Source organism: Melanaphis sacchari, unplaced genomic scaffold (assembly GCF_002803265.2).
Source record: "Melanaphis sacchari strain LSU unplaced genomic scaffold, SCAv2.0 Contig13_pilon_pilon, whole genome shotgun sequence".
Lineage (NCBI taxonomy): Eukaryota > Metazoa > Arthropoda > Insecta > Hemiptera > Aphididae > Melanaphis > Melanaphis sacchari.
The window spans coordinates 1,597,645-1,618,549 of record NW_020270588.1 but is presented as its reverse complement, the minus strand read 5'-3'; the positions used below and the strand labels follow the sequence as shown (position 1 = coordinate 1,618,549).

The window sequence follows — 20,905 nt, the reverse complement described above, 5'->3', positions numbered from 1 at the left end:
ACCTTTTTTAGATTTAAACTTGTATTTTTTTACCTTTAAATAATAAACAGCTAGATTAATAGGACATGTATATTAAACAATTGATGAACTAATATCTACACAGGGAAGCTAATAGATAGTAGGAATAACTAAAATTAAATATTTACTGTAGTTATTTAGGTATACCATTTAGTATTTATATTTTCTCTGTAGAAATTGTTGACACAATCTGGTCCTGCATGGTATACCTATAAAGTTTCATATTTTACTTATATTATTACTAATCATATAAATTATCGAAGAGCAAATTAAAATTAAGTTTAGATTTTAATTTCTTACAAAAAAAAAAAATTAAGATTGTAAGATAAAAAAGAATCATAGTCACAGGAACCCATCTTGTTTTATTTATGTAAATAAATATAGATCGTGTTTAATTTATACTATTATAATTGTGTTTATATTTTAAGACCATGGTATAGATTATGCCTAATTGTTAAATAATCATAAATTATTGTAATTTAATAAAGATATTTATATGTGATTTTAGATAATCATATAGGTAGGTCATAGAATGTTTCTATAGTAACACGTAAACTATTGTATATTAGGTATTTAGATTTTTCTCATGAATATTTGAAGAATTTGAATATTTTACAAGTCAACATAAATATTTCCAATAACATGAGTCCATCTCCAAAAGCCGTCGTACAAAGTATAATAACGTATTTCATGATATTCCGAGATAAAATTATATTAAATACATTACCTAAAAATTAATTTTGTTTACTAAAATAGCTTTTGATAACTATGCAAAAAGTCAGTTGACATTCGTGCAGAACGTAGCAGAACTAGCGGCCAAGCCTGCTTATGTCGATTGTTTGTACGAAAGCCATGTTATCAAGATAGTTCTGCCATTAGTGACTAATATAAATCCTACCGTGAGAATGAACGCTGTATTGTGTTTAGTAAGGTTGGCTGGTAATAGCGAACCGTGCGCCAAACAAATAGTATGTTCAAAAAATTTACTGAGCCGGTTACTCGGACAGCTTGTGAAGGAAAATGTATGTAAAATTTTATGTACACATACATTAAATTATAAATGGCTATATTTTATAAGTATAATAGTTATAAACTAAAGCGCATAATAATATAATAAGTGAATGTATATTTTTTATGTATTATATTATTTTAAAAGATGAAAGAAGTTCGTTCGGGCCTAAGATGTATCTGTTTAAAATAACGTTTGCCTTAGATATTGTTTGTGAGCCATGTAAAAGTACAAAAATGTGTTACACGGGGTGTGATCTATTTAATATAAAATAGTTATTATTTCAAAGAACGTTTTTGAAAATATATTTTTTTACATAATTGTAAGTTATTATTTATTTTTTATTATTTCTTATCGCTTTATATTTTAAGCGTTGTAATAAATAAATTAAATCCACAATTTTGTGTTTGTACCTATGTACAAAAAGTAATAAGAAAAATGATTTTATCGCTCAGTTAAAAAGTTTGAAAATTTAATACAAGGTCAAGGTTCATCGTGGTTTTTAACTTTTTTCATAAACCAACCAAAAAATATAAAAATATTTTTCTATAAGAATTTAAAATTAGAATTTTGACAATTCTTAAAAATTGCTTAAATTTGAAAATTATTTTAAATTAGAAATTTATAATTTTGATTTTTTTATGAAAAATTTGAAAAATTAAAACAGGATTCCTTTTAAGTATTTTTACTTATATAAAAATATAAAGTTTACGGGAAGGTTTCATTAATTTTTCATGAGCGTGTTTAAAGTTAATATTTTTACTATATTGGCTAATTCGTAAATTGTTTATTTTTAATTTTTTGTTGTAATTCAAAAATTATTAATCGTAGATATTTGAAGTTTTTACCAATAAAATATATATTATAAATTTCTATACAATATACATAGTATAATTTTCTAAATATTTTCAGTTATTTATGGACATTTAAAATTTTTGATTACTTCTTAATAAACAATATTTCAACAAAACCATTTTTGTTCAGCCAAAAAGTTTAACAACTACAAGGCTTATCATAAGCTTTTTTTACAAGTATTTAAAATTCAAATTTACCAACTCATGAAAATTTGCAATTAATTTTGTTGTTGAAAATTCACAACATTTTTAACATTAATATTTAAGGTTTGGAAATTTAATACAAGGTATCATAAATAGTATATACGTAATAAAAAAATCTAAACTATATATTAAATTATTACAATTTTTTTTTTATCGACATTTTAATTTCAAATTTGGACAAATTAGATAATATTTAAGCAAAGACTTATAAATATAGTTATTTGTTGAAATTCATATTTTCGTGGGAATTTGAAATGTTTACGAATTATACATAATTATTGATTTACACGATATTTTCAAAATATTTAGATTGATTTTATAATATTGCTTACTTATGGTTTATACCATAATTATATGAAAAGTAAAATAAACTACTATATTGATTAGTATAGTAATATACTTATATGATAATGAGTCAACAAACAGTCTCCGTTCAGAATCGTTTTTTGTGAGCAATAATTTAACATTATAATTTATATTTAAATTTAGGCTACACATAAATTGCGTTCCGAAATAAATAGTTTGATAAGTGAGTACATGAATTGTGTTCGTATAAAATATATGTCGTAAAAAAAAAATTATAACTGCATATATAAAAAAAATACATTGAATGAAGATTTAAGGTTTACCTATACTATACCTAATCATGTAAAAATATATTTTCAAAAATAAAAAATAATGAGTTTTTTACTTAAAATGCATTACACAGTATAATATAATCTAATCTAATTCAATATAGGTATTAACAATAAAAAAATGTTTCTTATCATTATATAATTATATATTCAAACATAAATTAATTGTATTGATAAATAAATACGGTATTTTACCACTAATAGGATTCTTATACAATATACTCGTATATACACCCTGCAAAAAATTCCACTCATTTAAAACCTGATTAATTTATTAATACGAGGTGTTACGATAATTAATTATAGGTAAAATGTTTAAAACTTCAACATTAAAATATATAACTAATATACTCCTATTATTATATAATACAGTTAAATATAAGTATACAAAGGTATTTTTATTTTTTATTATTGAAATTGATAATATTTATTAATAATTATCCTGTATAGTTATATAATTTAGTAAGCAATAACTAATATATCAAAGAATCATTACTACTATACTAAAATTATTTTGCACACAACACAATACTTTGAAAATATCTTGCATACAATTATTATGGTCGTAAATTGTAGAGCCCAAAAGTAGGAGTGAATTCTGTGATATGTTGCAAACTTTTATACTTTATAATTTTTTAATCTAAATATGTGTTTAATTTTAAGTCCTACAAAATATAACTAAAATATTATGATAGATAATAACTAAGTAAAAAAATATTAAAATGTCGATGTAATTCTATGGGGTATTCGTTTTATAAACAAGGTTAGGTTAGGGACATTACATTCTTAAATTTATAAGAACCTATTTTTCATTTTTTCTTAAGATTTAGGTATTTTTACTAAATCAGAATATTTTGAACATAAAAAGATGCAAACATTTTTGAATTTTTTAAATTTTAAATGAAATGTAGGTTAAGTAATACATATTATTATTTTACAATTATTATATATATATATTTTATATTATAGAAATATTATAAAAAAAATTGCATGAACCTTGTAAAAAATCTTTGTAAATATTCATCGGAAAGTACTGAAATCGTAATTAAAGAATGTGGAGGAATAGACGCCATTTTGATTTGCATGAAGGACTTCGATTCATTTGTCAAAGAAGCCGCCATGCAAGCAATTACCTGCATTACTCGCTTAGACGTGAAACTATCACAACTAATTGTAAACTATGGTATTTATTAAAATATGTGCTAAATTATTTTTATTAATATTAATATTATTCTAGTTTATATTTGTAGTTCATTAACTTTAAATGTTCTGTGAATATAAAATTACTACATAATTAAAATCATAGTTTTGAAATATAAGTAAGTTTTAATAAACTTTAACATGAAAAAAAAAATTGGATGAGAATTAAGTAAAATAATCATTTAAAATTGATGATATACATTACGCTGTATAATACTATATCGAGTTTATCTTATCATTGAGTAGGTTACTGTAATAATTGATGTGTTAAATTTGAATTTAATGAGTAATCAATGAATAAATAAAAAACGATTTTGACGAATCTGTTGATACAAAGTCATCTTCTATTTCTAAGGATATTTTAATATTTATTTACATTGGTACTTGTAATTTATTTTCCTATTAGTAGAATGGTATTGATTTTTAATTGAATAAAAATTATATATGATTATATAATGTTATAATATTTAATAATATAACATTATATCATATATCATTATTATTCAATTAAAAATTAATACCGTGCGTACCAATAGTGATAGTGAAAATTAGTTTGTTTTATAAATTATGCTATATAAATTTTGAAGATTTAATTATCTAGAAAACAATAATAATATATTCGTAATGGAAAAAAAGTACCTAGTCCTTACGATTAATATTTTTAGAGTTACATTATTACAACTTAATAACTAAAATTGTTACTTTAAATATCTACTTTTATAAAATTTAGAACTCCAAATGTCTATAAAGGACAATAGCATCTATGTATTTTTAATATGTTTATAAATTTGTATGACAAGCTTATGAATAAAATACATTTTTAAGATTTTTGACAAAGCATTTAATTTGTAACTATTATTTGTAGAAAAGAACTGAAATATTTGAACATTTTAGATATTTGTAATTATAATATAATTGATATTTTTATTGACAAAATAAAATATTTAAACAAAAAGTTACGTTTCTGTTTACGGAAATGATTAGATAATATTAACATTTATAAATGAATAGTTTATCACTAAATATGTTTGTATAATATTTTATGTTTGACCTATTTATGTCGAACGCCCGTAAAAAATATATTTATAATATGCATGTTTTGTATTTTCAGGTGTATTACCTCAAATTGTTCTATGTTTAAAAGAACAACAACAAAGCTTAAAACTGTTTGCTTTAACTGCATTAGACGAGATGGCCAAAAATAACGAAGATTTAGCTGTTAAAATTGTGGATGTACCAACTCTACCTCATGTGATATTTTTTTTAATGCCTAACTTTGTTGATAAAAAAGTTCAGGTATATTTTCCAATCTTATTTCATGTATTTTTATTTTTATTTTTATTATAATTATTTTGATTGATTATTTTCAATCATATAATTACATTAATTTGACTAATTGTTAAAAATAATATTTTTTTAAATGAATTAAATGAAGTGAAATTTGCTATAAAAATATGTATAAAATATATTAAATTAAATTTAATGTCTAAAAATATTTTAATAAATATGGTTATAAGTGATTTTTTAATGTATTCAAAACTTTACTACTATTCTCAAAATATATTATTTTGATAACTTTTTATAATCTAATGTTCATAATAATTTTAACTCAGTATCGATTTTTAAATTTGGTTTTATTAACTTCCGAAAAAATCTATCATGTCTGAAAATATTGATATGAATTAATCTAGTATTATGTTTAATTTTAAAATTAGGAGTTAAAAAGAAGAATATTAAACAATAAATGTTTATTTTTCTTTAAAGTACACCAGGAATAAGTTGTATATTTTATGAACTATTATGATGCCTTTGAAACTAAAAATTAGTGTTTTAAAGGTCAAATGTATGTTTGTGTATAGTCTAAAGTTTATTTTAATCCTATCATATATATATATATATACTATTATATATTATATCCTAAGTTATTTAAAATGCTTACACAAATTATGAATATTTGCATAAATACAACAAAAATAATATAATTACACAATAATAATAATAATAATATTTTGATTTATTTTTTTCAAATTGTTTAATTTTATTAGAAAAGTGCATTGATATTGATAAAAAATATTGTTAAGCATTCATTGTTTTTAACTGAAAATGCAATCGAGTCGAATTTATTCCCAGAAATATTACTTTTGATGGCGCATTCAGACGAATCAATACGTAACAATTCAGCTAAAGTAATTCGCGAAGTAGTAAAACACAGTGTTCAGGTATAATATTACCATAGGTACTATTTAATTTGTTTAACTGTATAAATATATCATATTATAATAAATATACTAATTATATTAATCATTATTATCATAAAAGAAGAATATCCTATTTGTTTATATGATATATTTTTTTAATGCATTACCTTGTGTTTATAAGTAAGAGTTATAATGCGTATTAATGTCGTATATATCTGTAATCAATTTTACAAAAGTTTCATTAAACACCGTTTAAGCTACCACTATATTATTCTTATTTAATCATATAAAAAATCCACTAGTTATTATTAATTATTATTAATTTATTAGTTATTATTTTTATAGATCGCTCAAATGGTTGTTAATAGTGGTGGAATAGATAAGCTGTTAAATGTTATTTCGTGTAGTCAAGAATTGTCTCCTAATCCTGCTGTACTTGCATTGGGATATATTGCTGCAATGTCACCAAAACTTGCATTAGAAATTATTCAGTCTCAGGTTTAAATGCATTTTTTTATTGGTTTAATTGTACAAAATAGAAGTAATTTATTAAATTTATATATATACATATATATTTATATATAAGGTATTGATGCATTTGACTGCTATTTTAAAAAGTGATGCAGACAAGTTGACGAAAGCTGGGGTTATTTGGACATTAGGCATGATAGGTCAACACAGTGCTGAACATGCGAGGTCTATTTGTTCTTGTGATGGTTTAACCAATATCATGAATGTAAGATAAAAACAATAATTTATTGCATTAATAAATCTTCATTTTTTATTTAGGTATACATGGATTCAAATTTGGATAACGAGAACAAATACAAATGTATAGTTGCTCTAGAACAAATATTGAAAAATTGTGATGATTTTAATGTTTTAGAAAAACTATTGACACCGTCGGTCCCTATCGAAATAATGATATTCATACTTGAAAAAATAAGCAAAGTATTTCTTAGTTAATTTTGTATATTTTATGTATTTATAATTATGTGTGTTACATAAAATCACATATAATTTGTTTTATTTAATGTTATCAATCATCACATCTACGATTTACTAAGTGTCTTAAGATAAATATATAATTTTCTTACTGTGCAAATATAATGATATAGTCATAACTTTATAAACAATTAAGTTCTTGATTTGAAAATGTGGTAAAATTTTATATGTATAATGTGTATAGGCACCCTTTTATATTATTAAAATATATGTTTAAATCAATAAGCAAGATACACATGCGATTAACATTGTCTCATTATTTTTAAGGATATAAATTGGTAATCAAATTTAATTATTATTGTTGAATATTTTACAGATATTGCCTAAAAATCTTCAAGCTCGACGAAGTTTTATTACTAATGGCCATTTGAAAATGATTCAAAATATTAAACCACATGTAAATCCAGAATTATTTCAAGTCATTAAGGCAGTAAATTGTTGTTTTCCTGAAGACATAATACAGTAAGATAAAAATATAATTTTTATTTTTCACATTGCATTTTAATACAACTTTTATCTTATAAACTAGAATGGTAGCTGGGGATTTTCCGGAAACAGTTATGAAAACGGTGGACAAGTATGTGCCACAAAGTGATTGTTTATTTTTTAATCGTCAGTTAAAAAGTGATGAACAACTGCATAAATCCTATACAACTATAAAAACTCCTTTATCCGGTGAAGAATCAACCTTTAAATAAGTTTTCATAAATATGATTAATTATATTTAAAATAATAAAAAACTACATTACGAATGTTCATAATAAAAGTAGTTTTACACTTTTTTAATATTAATAAAATAACACAAATATTATGAATTTTTGGGTAATAAAATTAATAACGCAAAGTATTTGTGTACTTAGTATTTATTTCATAGTTTTTGTAAAAATGTATCTAATTATTTATGTTTGAGATAATTACACAAATAATCTAAGAAATACGTGTTAATTTAGTAAAATTAATAAAATAAGGTACTAAAAGTAGATACTTATAGTTATATAATATGTACACATGTACAGTATCGATAGGTGTTTACTTATAAATTATAATGTATAACAAGAATAAAAAAAAACAAAGTTAATCGCTCGTAAAACGTTTGATCCACAAATACTTAATAGTGATACTTTATAATTTAAATTGACATAATATCACAATATACTGAATAATGCAACTGTGTAACGTAATATACGTATACCTATTAGTAAGACACTTAATATTTAAATTAATAATAATACACACACAGATTCCAGTACAGCTAAGCATAGCATATAATTTCTTTAAGTTACAAAATGTTAGGCGTTTGATATGAAATTTAAATGATAATAATATTCAAGTATTAATTTTATTATTGCAATGCCAATTTGTGAATAATATTTTTAGTTTCACTATTTTCTGCATAAATTAATAAATCTTTATGTTTGTCAACACGTGAATAGGCAACATTTAGTTCTTATCCACATATTTGCTACATACTTTTAAACTTAAAAATTAATAAGTTATTAAATTATATTTTGTGTTATTTCACATTAAATTAGAATTATGCATTTTTGCTTTAACTTTGGCTAAGTCCAAGGTTAATTTATTTAACCCGTAATTGTTCACATATGGAAATTTTCTTTACATGGTTTTTATTTTGATAGTCATTGTTTCGTTCATAATTATATTTTCTTCAAACTTATAATACTTTCTCGTGATTTGTTTAAGAATAGATTTATAAACAAACGAATACTTAATCGTTTTTTCGGGTAAATATATTGCGTTTCAAATTCAATTAATCATATTTGTAACTCCCTAACAGTATTATTATGTATTTTATAGCTTAATGATAATTATAATATTATTGTTTGTATGCGTTTATATTAAATAAAAACGCTTAAAATTATACTGTTCCATATTTATTTATTTGTTTTTGATTAAACTAAATGTGTGGTAAGTATGTAAGTATCTATGTACCTATTTTTTCGAACAATTTAATATTCGAATCGGTTTCAACTACGTATACTTAAAATCTAGTAATTTCAACAGTTTACGTATTGTATGGTAAAATGTGAAGTACTTACCTAGTTTTAGAAACTAAAAATTATTTTTAAAAAACCAACATTGTAGTCTATAGAACAATTTTTGTAGTTATTAATTAATTTAACTCATATATAAACCATATAACTTATAAACTAGATATATTATGAAAATTATGACAGATATATGCTGTATTTAAAAAAAAATAATGATAGTATAAATATAATATACACTACAATACACTTTTATTGTTTAATTTTACATTGATATAATACTTTAATCTGAATCCATTTCAATGGTAAGCTTATAACAATATTATTCATGCGTCTTTGTTTTATTTACAAATCACGATCGTGATATATAACTATATTTGAAAGTTTTTTGGTTTCAATAGTTAAATCATAAGCACTGTTTGACAGTTTCCTATGTTTTTAACCAAAGGACAGACGTCAAACGTAATAATGCCATAGCAGTTGCGACCTTCAACAATGAACCTGGAAAAGTACATCTAAAAACCTTGTTATTATTATTATATTCTTAGTTTTAGGCTTAAGGTTAATGTTAAACAAATATGAAAAACTATTTATTTTGGCATTTATAAAGGTAATTTAATATTAAGAAAGATTTTAGTAAAATCTAAATTATTATACCTAATAGTAATAAAAATGTGCCTATTATTATAAGTATACCATTATTGCATTTTTGTTATTCTATAGTTGTATTTTAAAATTGTGAAAAATGTGCACAAGTATGAGTTTGCATTTATATTTAATATAATATAATTTTATACTTGATAAATCAAACTGAATAAATCAACGTCATTATTTAAATTAAACTGTTTCAAAATTGAAAAAATATCATCCGACTAGATGGTTAACGTGATAAATAAACATGTTTTATTTTGTAATTATGATATGTCTTTTAAATTTTAAAATAGCTTTACATTATAAAACTGAAAGTAATATTAATTTTAACGAATTTGTACTATTTAATTTAAATTATAGTAATTTATTTTGATATTCTATTGGTTACAATGGGTGTTGTTGTTGTCGTTATATTTGACGTATTTACCAAGACGTCAGGCGAAGATCCTAATTGAACCAAAATTAGGAAATACGTAGCTATAGTACCGATTATCTGAAATTATAATATTCTAAATTTCATAGAAATTGTTTTTTTTAATACTAGAATGTATAATGACATACCGATACAAACATTTCAAAGTCCAGACAAATAAAACCATAAATAACAAATTCTATTTTATGATCCACCATCTCCAAAATGAATAATTGTATCTATACAAATAAAAAAAGTATTAATTCAACTTTTAAATAAAAATGTTTTCAATTTTTTTTTTTTTTTTTTAACTCAAAATGGTAAAAATCTTATTTTGGATAGATAATCAATAGTTTCTTGAATAATATTGTGTATTATTTGGTGGTTCAGATAAGTAGAAAATGACGCATTACCGAAGATTTGTTTGAATTTCATGAAATGCTAAATTCCTTACCCAAAACTGACAAAACTAGCATATTATTAATAACATAATACAAACTGATGATACAAAATTAACGGAAGGTGGTTCAAAGTATTTTTTTGTGGAGAGGCTAAGCTCCTGTAAGTATGCCTCAACTTCAACTTATGGTCTGACAATTTAAAATTTGAAAATTGTATTGTGTTCGATGAAAATAATGCACGGGACGTTAGAAAACGAGAGATTCGAATGGTAATATTGTATTTTTCTATAGTTACTGCAGAATAATAATAATAATAAAAAAAAATTAATATTTATTTTATATATTATAGTTTATGATATTACATACCTTTTTTTTTATGAGATTTACTTGATTATATTCATTAATTTTCTTCTGAAATGTGATGTTAATGATATTCGCCTGTATAATAGATTAATATTATTATTTTCACTAGGCGTCAATATTTTTATGAAAGTTAAATATAAATTAAAACGATATTTTTACAAGATATATTTATACGATAAATAGATAAATTACGTTCTCTTTGTATAATTAAAAATTAATTTTGAAATTATCAACCATACAGCTGTAAAAGTTCTATTAATATACTTTTTAGGTAGTATACTAGAACGCGAAGATAGATTTAGTTTATTTGTTATTTAATTCGTGTTTTAACATAAATTCTTATTGAATTATTTTCGTTGAAAATGGAATTATAAATATTAAACACGTATAAAATAGTTCCGGAACGAGGTCTATAATAAAATCATCGTTCAATGCCAAGATTAAATTTTAACGTTCTTCCTCTCTTCCTACATATATACAAATAAAAAAATATATATATCTACACAAGTTCAAACTTTGAGAGAAGTAGTTATTTAAACTTAAAACATTTTTTTAGAGTCAAGTTAAATTTGTATGTGGCCTTGTAAAATATACAAAACTATATAACAGATTAACAGAGCTCGGAAGTTTATGTCCTAAAAAAAGCCTAATAAGCATGCACTTATGCATTAAAAATTGGCAAAATATGCATTATTGAAATATACCTTAAAAAGTTCAAATATATGCACTAAAAATCTAAAATTATGCATTTAAAATATACTCATTAAAAAAATTATATCATTAACAATTTTTCAAAATAACAAGAATTTTCCATTAATTTTATAAAAGTTATATTTTATTTTTAGTTTAAGAATATATAAAAAAAATAAATAGAATTTAAATATTAGTGAGTTTTTGTGAACTTGAGTTAACTTCATTACATTGATAAACTGAATGAAGATTACTTTATGACTACTAGTATTTTATTTTTAATCATTTTATGTTGTAACAAAATTTCAATGATAAATGATCGTATTTTTTTTTTTCATCATAATATGATAGGAATATCAAAATTTTGAAGAAAATGTCTGATAAAATAGCAAAACGCATAAACATTTCTAAACATGCAAAATAAAACTTCACATATATTACCATGATACCTTGAAATGGATTTCTATATCATTTAACATTAAATACAACTTGGCAAGATTGATATGCAAATGTATGAATTTCCGAGCCCTGCTGATTATACCAGTATAAAACAAATATTTGGAAAATATTTTGTGTATTATATTGACAATATATTAGTAGTACTTAAAAATAAAAATAAATTTGTTATGACCCCACGATTTTAGCTGCGCAACTAACTTATTTTACTCTAATTTAAGTTTCTGTTCTATGTATTAGAAAAACATCGAATCAGACGTTTGAACTCGTCGATTCATTTCTTGTCTTTTCGGTTTAAATATATTGTTAAAATGTCAGCTTCGTCGTGTACATAATTCGCTGAAAGTGTAAAATTATCCGATTCTACATTTAGCATAATATTTTCCAAGGAATTTTTCAACCCAGGCAGCTGCTGGTCCTAAACAAAACGACAGGCGCACACAGTATGGTATAATAATTCATTATATGTACATTAACATATACGTATTATACCTATCCAATCATTTTATTGTCACATGTGGCACAATTATATTAAAAGTAAATCAAATATTATACTAGTCGTTCGCGTAAAACGATGCGATTTGCGTATCTGGAAATAAAGTCGATCGATTTATACGCGACTTGTGTACGTTATGGTCATTGTTTTGTTGCAAAGTTTTAATATAATATGATTTTTACCTGTTCGACGGTCGTATGGCAAGCGTCAATGATGAAGTACATCTGCAGCGTACGTATCAGTGATTCATAAAGAAAGTACAGCGTGATTCGGATGTTGTTTGCACCGTCGGACATGAGCGTGTTAAACGCGGAGAGCATCATGAACGTGACGCCAAACACGTTGCCCACGATGTTGATGAACAATTGTGTTTGGAACGTTTTCGTCAGCATTGTGCAAACGTCACATATTTCTAGGTACGCAAGTCGTGCGGTAGACACGGAGAACCCCGACAGAAACGATGCCGAAATCGAGCCGAGTGTATCCATTATCTGGACATTCAGTTTGTTCAACACTCTGAAAAGACAATAACGTTGAAATACTAATATTGTACGTATATTGTACGGCGTTGTTCGGGTTTGACTGTTTAAATTGCCAGCAGCTTTCGCTCGCGCAATTACGAAATTATACAATATAATTTGTACAGGTGGTTTAGACAGTTTAGTACTTACTCGTACGGGTGTGTGCATTACTATTTGATCGTGGTAAGACGTTTTTGATACAGAAAAAGTTTATTGAATTTCAATATTACAAAATAAATGACGAATATAATGCTCGTCTTACCCTAACCCGGGATACTTGGTCGCAAGTTATCTGGCTTGCGTTTATCGGTATCGGTAGGTATATTACTGTTTTATTACAGCAATAATGGTCACCATTGTGTTAGTATCATAGCGCCGTTGACAGACAGACCAAAATAATAATATGAATTAATGCAGGCACGTCGTTATGAATAAATAAATACATTTCATTATACAGAAATAAAATTAATTGTTGGATACAAATTACCAACTTCTATTAATTGGGACGCAGCCACTCAAATAGTTTTCTCCATACCGGTACATAAATAAAATGCACCTGCACGCAATAAGTTAACTTTATAAAGATTAACCTAATAATTCGTTTAACGCCAAGGTTGCAAACTAAGTTTAACTAAACTAGTTAGAGTGGTTCCAAGACAAAAGTCGATTAGACTACGTGTATTATAGAAATATATGATATTTTACGTCGACTATTTGCCCCTGTATTTATAGTAGTTATATTAGGAATGTAAAAACCGACCATAGCCTGCCAGGTTAACCCTAAAATTATCTAGCTTTATGATACATATACATATATGCAGGTTGTGCTACCATCAATTATTTAATATAATTAGTAATTATTTAGTGTGACTATAAAGTTTGAACAGCAAAAACAATGAATGATTAAATTATAATATATTTTACAGACGGGATTGTGAAAGGATAAAATCAAATATAGGTATTTGTATATAAAAAAAGTCGTAAATTGTTATCGTCAATATTATATTAATATAAATGCGGATTTCCTTATAACAATTTTTTAGATGAATATAATGAAAATATAACAATTTATTGATTGTGAGACTGTCACTTATTAAATTATTTGATATAATGTACAAAATATGAACAAGATACTAGATACAAAAATACAACCGACGTATAGAAATGGAAACTTGTTATTCTTGTTTAAAGTTTTAAAACTTTAAAAAGAACCATTGTAGTTATAATTTTAATAAAGGAATCCTATAGGCGATATTCACTCACTGTATTATACTTAATAATATCAGTAAACCATAGGTCACAGATTATTCATTATTATTTATTCTTTAAATTATTATTGTATGTCTATAACAGTCATCAGGTAGGTATACTTTTTTAATGATGAATAATGACAAATAATAAGTACATATTTTAGAAACATTTTTATTTTTCATTTATTTGTATAAATATGACAAATAACTATTTCAAAACTAAAACAGCTTAAAAAAAACACTCCGATTTGAATGATAATAATAAAAATTAAAAATATAAAAATTTATCAGTCATTTGTTTTCCATTAATTTCTTATTATACATTTTATCGATACAAAATAATGCAGTAGATATAACTTATATTAAATGAAATACTTGTTGGCGCGTAATACGCTGATTGGACAGTAAAAGCGAACACGACATTTCTATAAAAAGTATGTAAAAATCTCAGGACTGTAGTGGATTATTTTATGGGACGAAATCTGCAACTTTTGTTAAAAATGTATGAACAGACGTCCGCGTTTCTCTGTAGATACTACTATATAGTATATAGTGACCTAGTGACCTATACACTATAATGTAAAGGTGGGCATTAACTAGTTAGTTTATTTTCTAATCAACTTACGAACTTAAGAAGTTTAATTGACAGTTGAAATAACTTAGCTTTTTGCAGTTGATATTAGACATTTTTTAAATAAAATTATGAACAATGAATTGTATTTTTTTAATGCTTTATGACCTTTAATTACAATATTTCGTGAAAACAATAATATTTATTTAATTATTAATTTGAGATGTATGTAGTTTAAATTAATAAATAATAAATCATGTAAAGTAAAAGAGTATTTACACACTGTACAATGTACATCAAGATAAAAGTTCAATAAAATTGTTTTTATAATTTAGTAAATTAGAAAGACATAGTCATTTTTTATGTGATTTACTTACTAATTAAAAGAAAATGGATCAATTTTTTTTTAAACCGAGTTAAGTTAATATTTTTTTCTATTTTACATTTTAACTTAATATCCAGTTAAATTTATAATATGTTAACTATTGACTTTTAACTTATCGATCTCGTGTAACCTAACCTGGGTTTATTATTTTCATTGACTTGCTCATCTTTGCTATAGTAGTGTCTATAAAACGTGAACACACACGCGCATTTACGGTATTACGCTATTCCTTATGTGGATGGCGTGGCGTTGAGTAGTCGCAATTGCGGTTTGACGGGAGCTGAAGGCCGTCGCACGTGATAGTGACTGACAGACGGCGGCCAAGTCCTCGAGACGACTTGCATTATATATTATACACACCTAAATGTTATCGTCTGCGGTGACTGGTTTTTTTTTTTTTTTCCGTTCGTCTCGTCCGGTGGCGCAAAATTGCCCGAGACTTCTCCGGTATACGCGAGGGCGACGACGACGACAATAATAATAATAATAATACTTAATAATAATATGACATAATGGGTATGACTCGCGGCGGCAGTCATCCGCTCAAGGCTCTAACTCGCTACCGTCGCGCTTTTCACAGAGCGAACCGATTCCTCGCCGCCGCCGCCCAACCAGGCACCTGACGAACGACGGCGCGTCGCGTGCGACTACGTCACCGGCGTCTATTGTGCGCGCGCTCCGAGTCGACCCTTCGTGACGGCGTCGTAAACGGCGCGAAAAGGTCGTCGCGGTGAGTGACATCATTGTACGCATCGTTCGCGTTATTATCAATTCGTCATTGTTCTTGGGCGGCTCGGAAGGCCGCACGCGGCACACTCTTTTTGGCCGGCCGCTCCGGCGTCCGTCGACCGCGCGGCGCGCACCTATATATAACGCCGGCCGCCACACGATCCGCAACACTCGTGCGCTTCCGACCGTTTGAGACGTTCAAGTGATAACCACCGTCGTCCGCCGTCGTCACCGTCGTTCGCTCAGTCGCGGTCTTCCGACGCACACGAACGTCCACGCCGCGTGTAGATACCAAGACGTCCCACGGCGGCTGCAGCTGACGGTCTGTATCTCGTCCCACGTGACCGCCGAACCGGCCAATCGTCGACGACCGCACGCCGATGATGACCGCCAAGGTAAACGATCGCGTTATTTTCTTGTCCGCGCGTCGAGCCGGGTTCGTGTCATATTGTTGTGGACACGACACGTCGCTCCCTCTGTGTCGTGTCGCGTCCAAAAGCCGGAGATCGGTCCGACTGGACACAATATGTCACACCCACCGTCTTGATCTGCGCGGTCAGTGAACGTCGATACCGCGATTACAAAGGCCTGTCGACACACTCGCGTATATAAAGGTCGCACGGGTGCACGGCACTATCTGTCGATGAATCCGGCTATAAAATTACCTGCGTGTTAGGTCATAGTGATCGATTGAATTTCGAGTTTACGAGATTTCGTTTTTTAAACATTAATAAGCCTCGTGGAAATCTGAAAGGAACTTTTATTTGTACATATTTTTTATATAGTATAATTTATTCACGTGGTTCGAGGTATTTGTAGATAGACTGTACCTACTTTATTTCGTTATATACGCACGTACAATATAGCCAATCTAAAACTTGTAAGACACTTTCAGCCTTTTATTTATTTTGATTATTTTCTTTTTATATATATATATAGAGATCTTAAAATACATCGGCTGCAAAAGCCATTAGTTAAAGTTTTTTTTTAAACTTTTAACTTTACATGCATATTGTATACATTTAGGTAAATACAGATATACTTAATAATAATACATTGTTTATGGTTGTTCCGCATGGGGGTAAGTTGCGATGCCTTATCTTCTAGATTTGGTCGAGCAGGTCAGTTTTTTTAAGAAATTGACCATGTTGTTGATATGTTTCGTGTTGGGACCTAAAGCTTCGTCTATCTTAGATGAAATGTTATGTTTAATGGCGTCTTCTACGTACTTAAAGCATTTAGTTATTGTGCTTGACCGTTAAGATGAGTCCGTTGGTTAGACATTGAGGAAATTCTTCTTTAGCCATAAGAAACTTATGTGTTAACTTTATGTGGCTTATTCAGAGGCGGTTGATAACTATTCTTTCTCTTTTGTTGAGATTGAGCTGGTTAAACCATTGATATATTGTACTTTTGATTTCACGGAGTTTTGTATATTGTCTATTTTAATTATTATTAAGCAAATACTCTACTCTTCTCATGATAATTCTTCGAGTATATATTATTAGGGCATTCCAATAGGTTAGGTTACCGTTGCGAATATTATAATATTTATAATTTACCCATCGTTCAATCGCTGCAGGTGGGTATTATTGTTGTACATTTGACACCTCTTGTGATGTGATAGATTTTTATTTTTGTTGCGGAGACCTGTTAAGTTTAAAACGTACTTTTTACGGATTTTAAAGTTTTTATTATATCAGTTTCTAGGTTTCTTAATTTATCATCATTAAAATAAAATGTTCAAAATAAATATATTTAATTTAATTTTTATTTATACTATGAAGTTTAAACTAGATAATATGTGAACTTAAGTACATTACATTTGTAGGTATCTACATCTTTGCTTTAAATAATTACTTAATATTACGTATATAGGATATCGATGATATTAACGTAAAAGTCAACGAATTTTGGTTATTATTTTGGTTGTTGACATAAAATGTTTAAATGCATTGTACATTACTAATTGCTTATTAACTAAATGTGATAAAATTTTATTTTCAATCAAAAAATTTCTTTTTTAATTTTATAAATGTATGTAATTTATTTTGATAAAAACATCATATCCCTGTTATTAAAGGCTTTTATACGAGTATACCCAGGCCAAATTGTTTTTAAATAATAAAAATAAAGTTTTACGGCTTATAACATAAAATATACAATATATATAAAACGTGTACACACTAAATACATTTTTTTTTATGCTTTCTTATGTGTAAAATTAGCTGTTACAAAAATTGAAGAGAATAATATTTTTGAGGGTAGATATATCAATTTTCTTTAAAATCCAAACAATTTATTATCCATTTAAATTTACAAATATTTATTTTTGATTTTTTAAGTCAAATAATAATAAAATATAAAACCGAATACAAAACTCACAAAAATTTTATTCTCTATACATATTATAATAGATGATTTTAATATAAGATTACTTAAAAATCACAAAAAACAATTTTCATGAATACAATTAATGTTATGTTGCGCGTGGTTCTGAGAGAGAGAACAAATATCTTGTTGACTTTTTAAATATTTGTTCATCGATGTAGTATTTTTTAATACTGAAAATACATGTCATATTTGTATATATTTGAACTTTTATAGAATATTAGTGCATTTTAATATTTTTAATTGTCTATAATCATACATTTGTCCGTTAAAATTGTATTTGAATAACGTTCAAAAAATTTTCTAAAATAGTTTATTTTGATGTAAAATTTTAAGATTATCTTTATTTATCAATAACTGATGGAAGGTCTCGTTATTGATATATTATAACTATTGTTGTTAATTTTATTTGGCAAAATTACGATTAGAAACTTTATAACATTTTGACAAAAGTACTCGATAATATTCGCGTATTGTAATTATCGTATCACCGTGTTACTATATTTATTGTCTTTGCTATATAATTCAGCGTATTTTTCAAATACGTTGTTTTATTTTGTGATTTTAAAAGTGTCTAAAATATCAAATAATAATCGTATAAGTCAATACATAACCGAGTTCTGAGAAAATAAATTTTATTCTGTAAACTGTGTGAAACGAGAGTAGGTGTTGATAGGTGATTTATTGTCACACAACACTTAACACTTAACAGGAAAATATAAATTAGTAGAGTAGTTTCAACAAAAAGGTTTAAGGTTAAAAGTATGCAATTATTATTTACATCTATGCAGTTAAAAAAAAATATATTCATCTACATTTTGAATTTTTAACTGCATATTTTGATAGTTTAAATTGTGAATGTTGTACATATGTTTTGATAACTTTTGGTGCAACAAGTCTTGAATACTAGATATGGGTAAACAAATACGCGATATTCTAAATTTATAAAATACATATTATAAAAAATTTATCAAGGACATTAAAATTAAAAAATAGGAATAGTACAATCAGCCAAATGAGTAAGAATAGGTTAAATGGGTTGGCCTTATTGCCATATGTTACCGGAATATCAAAATTTTATTAGATTTAATTATTGATGAGTAATTTTATGTATAAAATATAAAGATGAAATTTGTGTTTTAGGTATTATTGATTATAATATTATAAACTACGTATAAATATTAAGTAATTTGATAAAAAAATGCAATATCATTTAGATGCTACATATATATTCAATAAAATGTGTACATAGTCAATGATAATAACTAATAAGTATTATAAGTTAGATATATAAAAATATTTATGTATAGATAATTTTGCCAAAGTATTTTGTATTTATAATGTTATTAAGTTATTATGATTGCAAGGTATCTTGGAGTGAAGTCCTTTTAAGTCACTGAGTTCTGAATCAATACATATCACCCCTAAGAAAAAATCCTAAGTATACCACTAATGATTTTTCTTTGTATAATATAGAATATTCGATAAAGTCACAAGCCAAAATGTAAATTAATAAATTACGAATTTTTGAATACGCTACATTTAACATTCTATAAATTCTATAAATTAGTTATGTAACTTGAGGTTATATTAATAATATAATTACAGATTATTACCGACAATTATATTTTATATTTTATAATGCGTTTTATTGGTCTATATAAAATTTTGGTACATCATTAATATTACTATTACCATATAAATGAGTATGAAAATAAATAAACAAATAATTTATTTTTGTTTCAGAAATTAATTATTGTGGTATGTCTATTGAGATTATGTATTTGTCAGCAATATGAACAGTCAGGAGGACAAGGAAGTTATTCATCTTCAAGTGGAAAATATGGTGGACCTGCCTCTGCAGGAAGGTCCGGAAGACCAAATGGCGGTTCTGGTGCCAATGGTTATAGCCCTGGCCAAGGTCAAGGCGGGAGGGGTAGCAACGGAAACACAAGATATCCTGGAAGTCAAAATGGAGGCGCCATAAATTGTGGTCCCAATGATAATAACGATGGCTTTGGTGGACGCAATAATGGTTTTGGAGGATATGGAAGTGGAACCAGTGGCTTTAATAGTGGTTTCAATGGCGGTGGAAACTATGGGGGTGGGAGCAATAGTTTTGGAAGCAGCGGAGGAAATGGAGAGTATGGAAGTGGTGGCTCAGGAGGTGGGGGAGGATATGGGAATGGAGGATTCGGTAATATTGGTAGTGGTGGTGGTGGATATGGAAGTGGAGGTGGTGCTGGTGGTGGCGGTGGAGGATATGGAAGTGGAGGTAGTGGTGGTGGAGGATATGGAAGTAATGGCCGTGGAAATGGTGGTATAGGAGGCAGTGGGTTATATGGAAATGGAGGTTTTGGAGGTAATAGTGGTTATGGAAATGGTGGTCTTGGAGGAGGCAATGGAGGATATGGAAATGGTGGTCTTGGAGGAGGCAATGGAGGATATGGAAATGGTGGT

At 26.6% G+C, this 20,905-nt stretch overlaps 3 protein-coding genes across 3 annotated transcripts in view; 2 read left to right on the top strand and 1 right to left on the bottom strand.

The window, feature by feature from the left end:
* Positions 1–660: 660 nt before the first annotated feature.
* LOC112591642 (sperm-associated antigen 6-like) lies at positions 661–7,821 on the top strand. The gene is made up of 10 exons (XM_025335521.1): positions 661–691; positions 775–1,040; positions 3,690–3,903; positions 5,032–5,216; positions 5,966–6,139; positions 6,464–6,616; positions 6,705–6,854; positions 6,908–7,069; positions 7,440–7,585; positions 7,653–7,821. Exons 1-10 carry the CDS (start codon positions 661–663, stop codon positions 7,819–7,821), a joined length of 1,650 nt encoding a protein of 549 aa, XP_025191306.1.
* A 2,323-nt stretch (positions 7,822–10,144) lies between these two features.
* Positions 10,145–20,905, bottom strand: part of LOC112591573 — a 12,971-nt gene continuing 2,210 nt past the window's right edge. The window contains exons 2-5 of the mRNA XM_025335415.1: positions 12,781–13,114; positions 10,960–11,031; positions 10,342–10,431; positions 10,145–10,273 (exon numbers count right to left, since the gene is read on the bottom strand). Coding sequence (XP_025191200.1) covers positions 10,145–10,273; positions 10,342–10,431; positions 10,960–11,031; positions 12,781–13,114 — 625 coding nt within the window. The remainder of the gene's footprint in view (positions 10,274–10,341; positions 10,432–10,959; positions 11,032–12,780; positions 13,115–20,905) is intronic.
* The window catches only part of LOC112591611 (glycine-rich cell wall structural protein-like), a 5,455-nt gene continuing 787 nt past the window's right edge, over positions 16,238–20,905 (top strand). Inside the window, exons 1-2 of the mRNA XM_025335476.1 lie at positions 16,238–16,449; positions 20,192–20,879. Of these exons, the coding sequence (XP_025191261.1) occupies positions 16,435–16,449; positions 20,192–20,879 (703 nt within the window). The 5' untranslated portion in view covers positions 16,238–16,434. The remainder of the gene's footprint in view (positions 16,450–20,191; positions 20,880–20,905) is intronic.

Excerpts from the sequence above, each read along its gene's own strand:
- LOC112591642 (XM_025335521.1), top strand. The coding sequence starts at position 661 with ATGAGTCCATCTCCAAAAGCCGTCGTACAAA. Across the intron at positions 1,041-3,689 it reads GACAGCTTGTGAAGGAAAAT|AAATATTATAAAAAAAATTG; the intron begins GTATGTAAAATT and ends TTTATATTATAG. Across the intron at positions 7,070-7,439 it reads TACTTGAAAAAATAAGCAAA|ATATTGCCTAAAAATCTTCA; the intron begins GTATTTCTTAGT and ends AATATTTTACAG.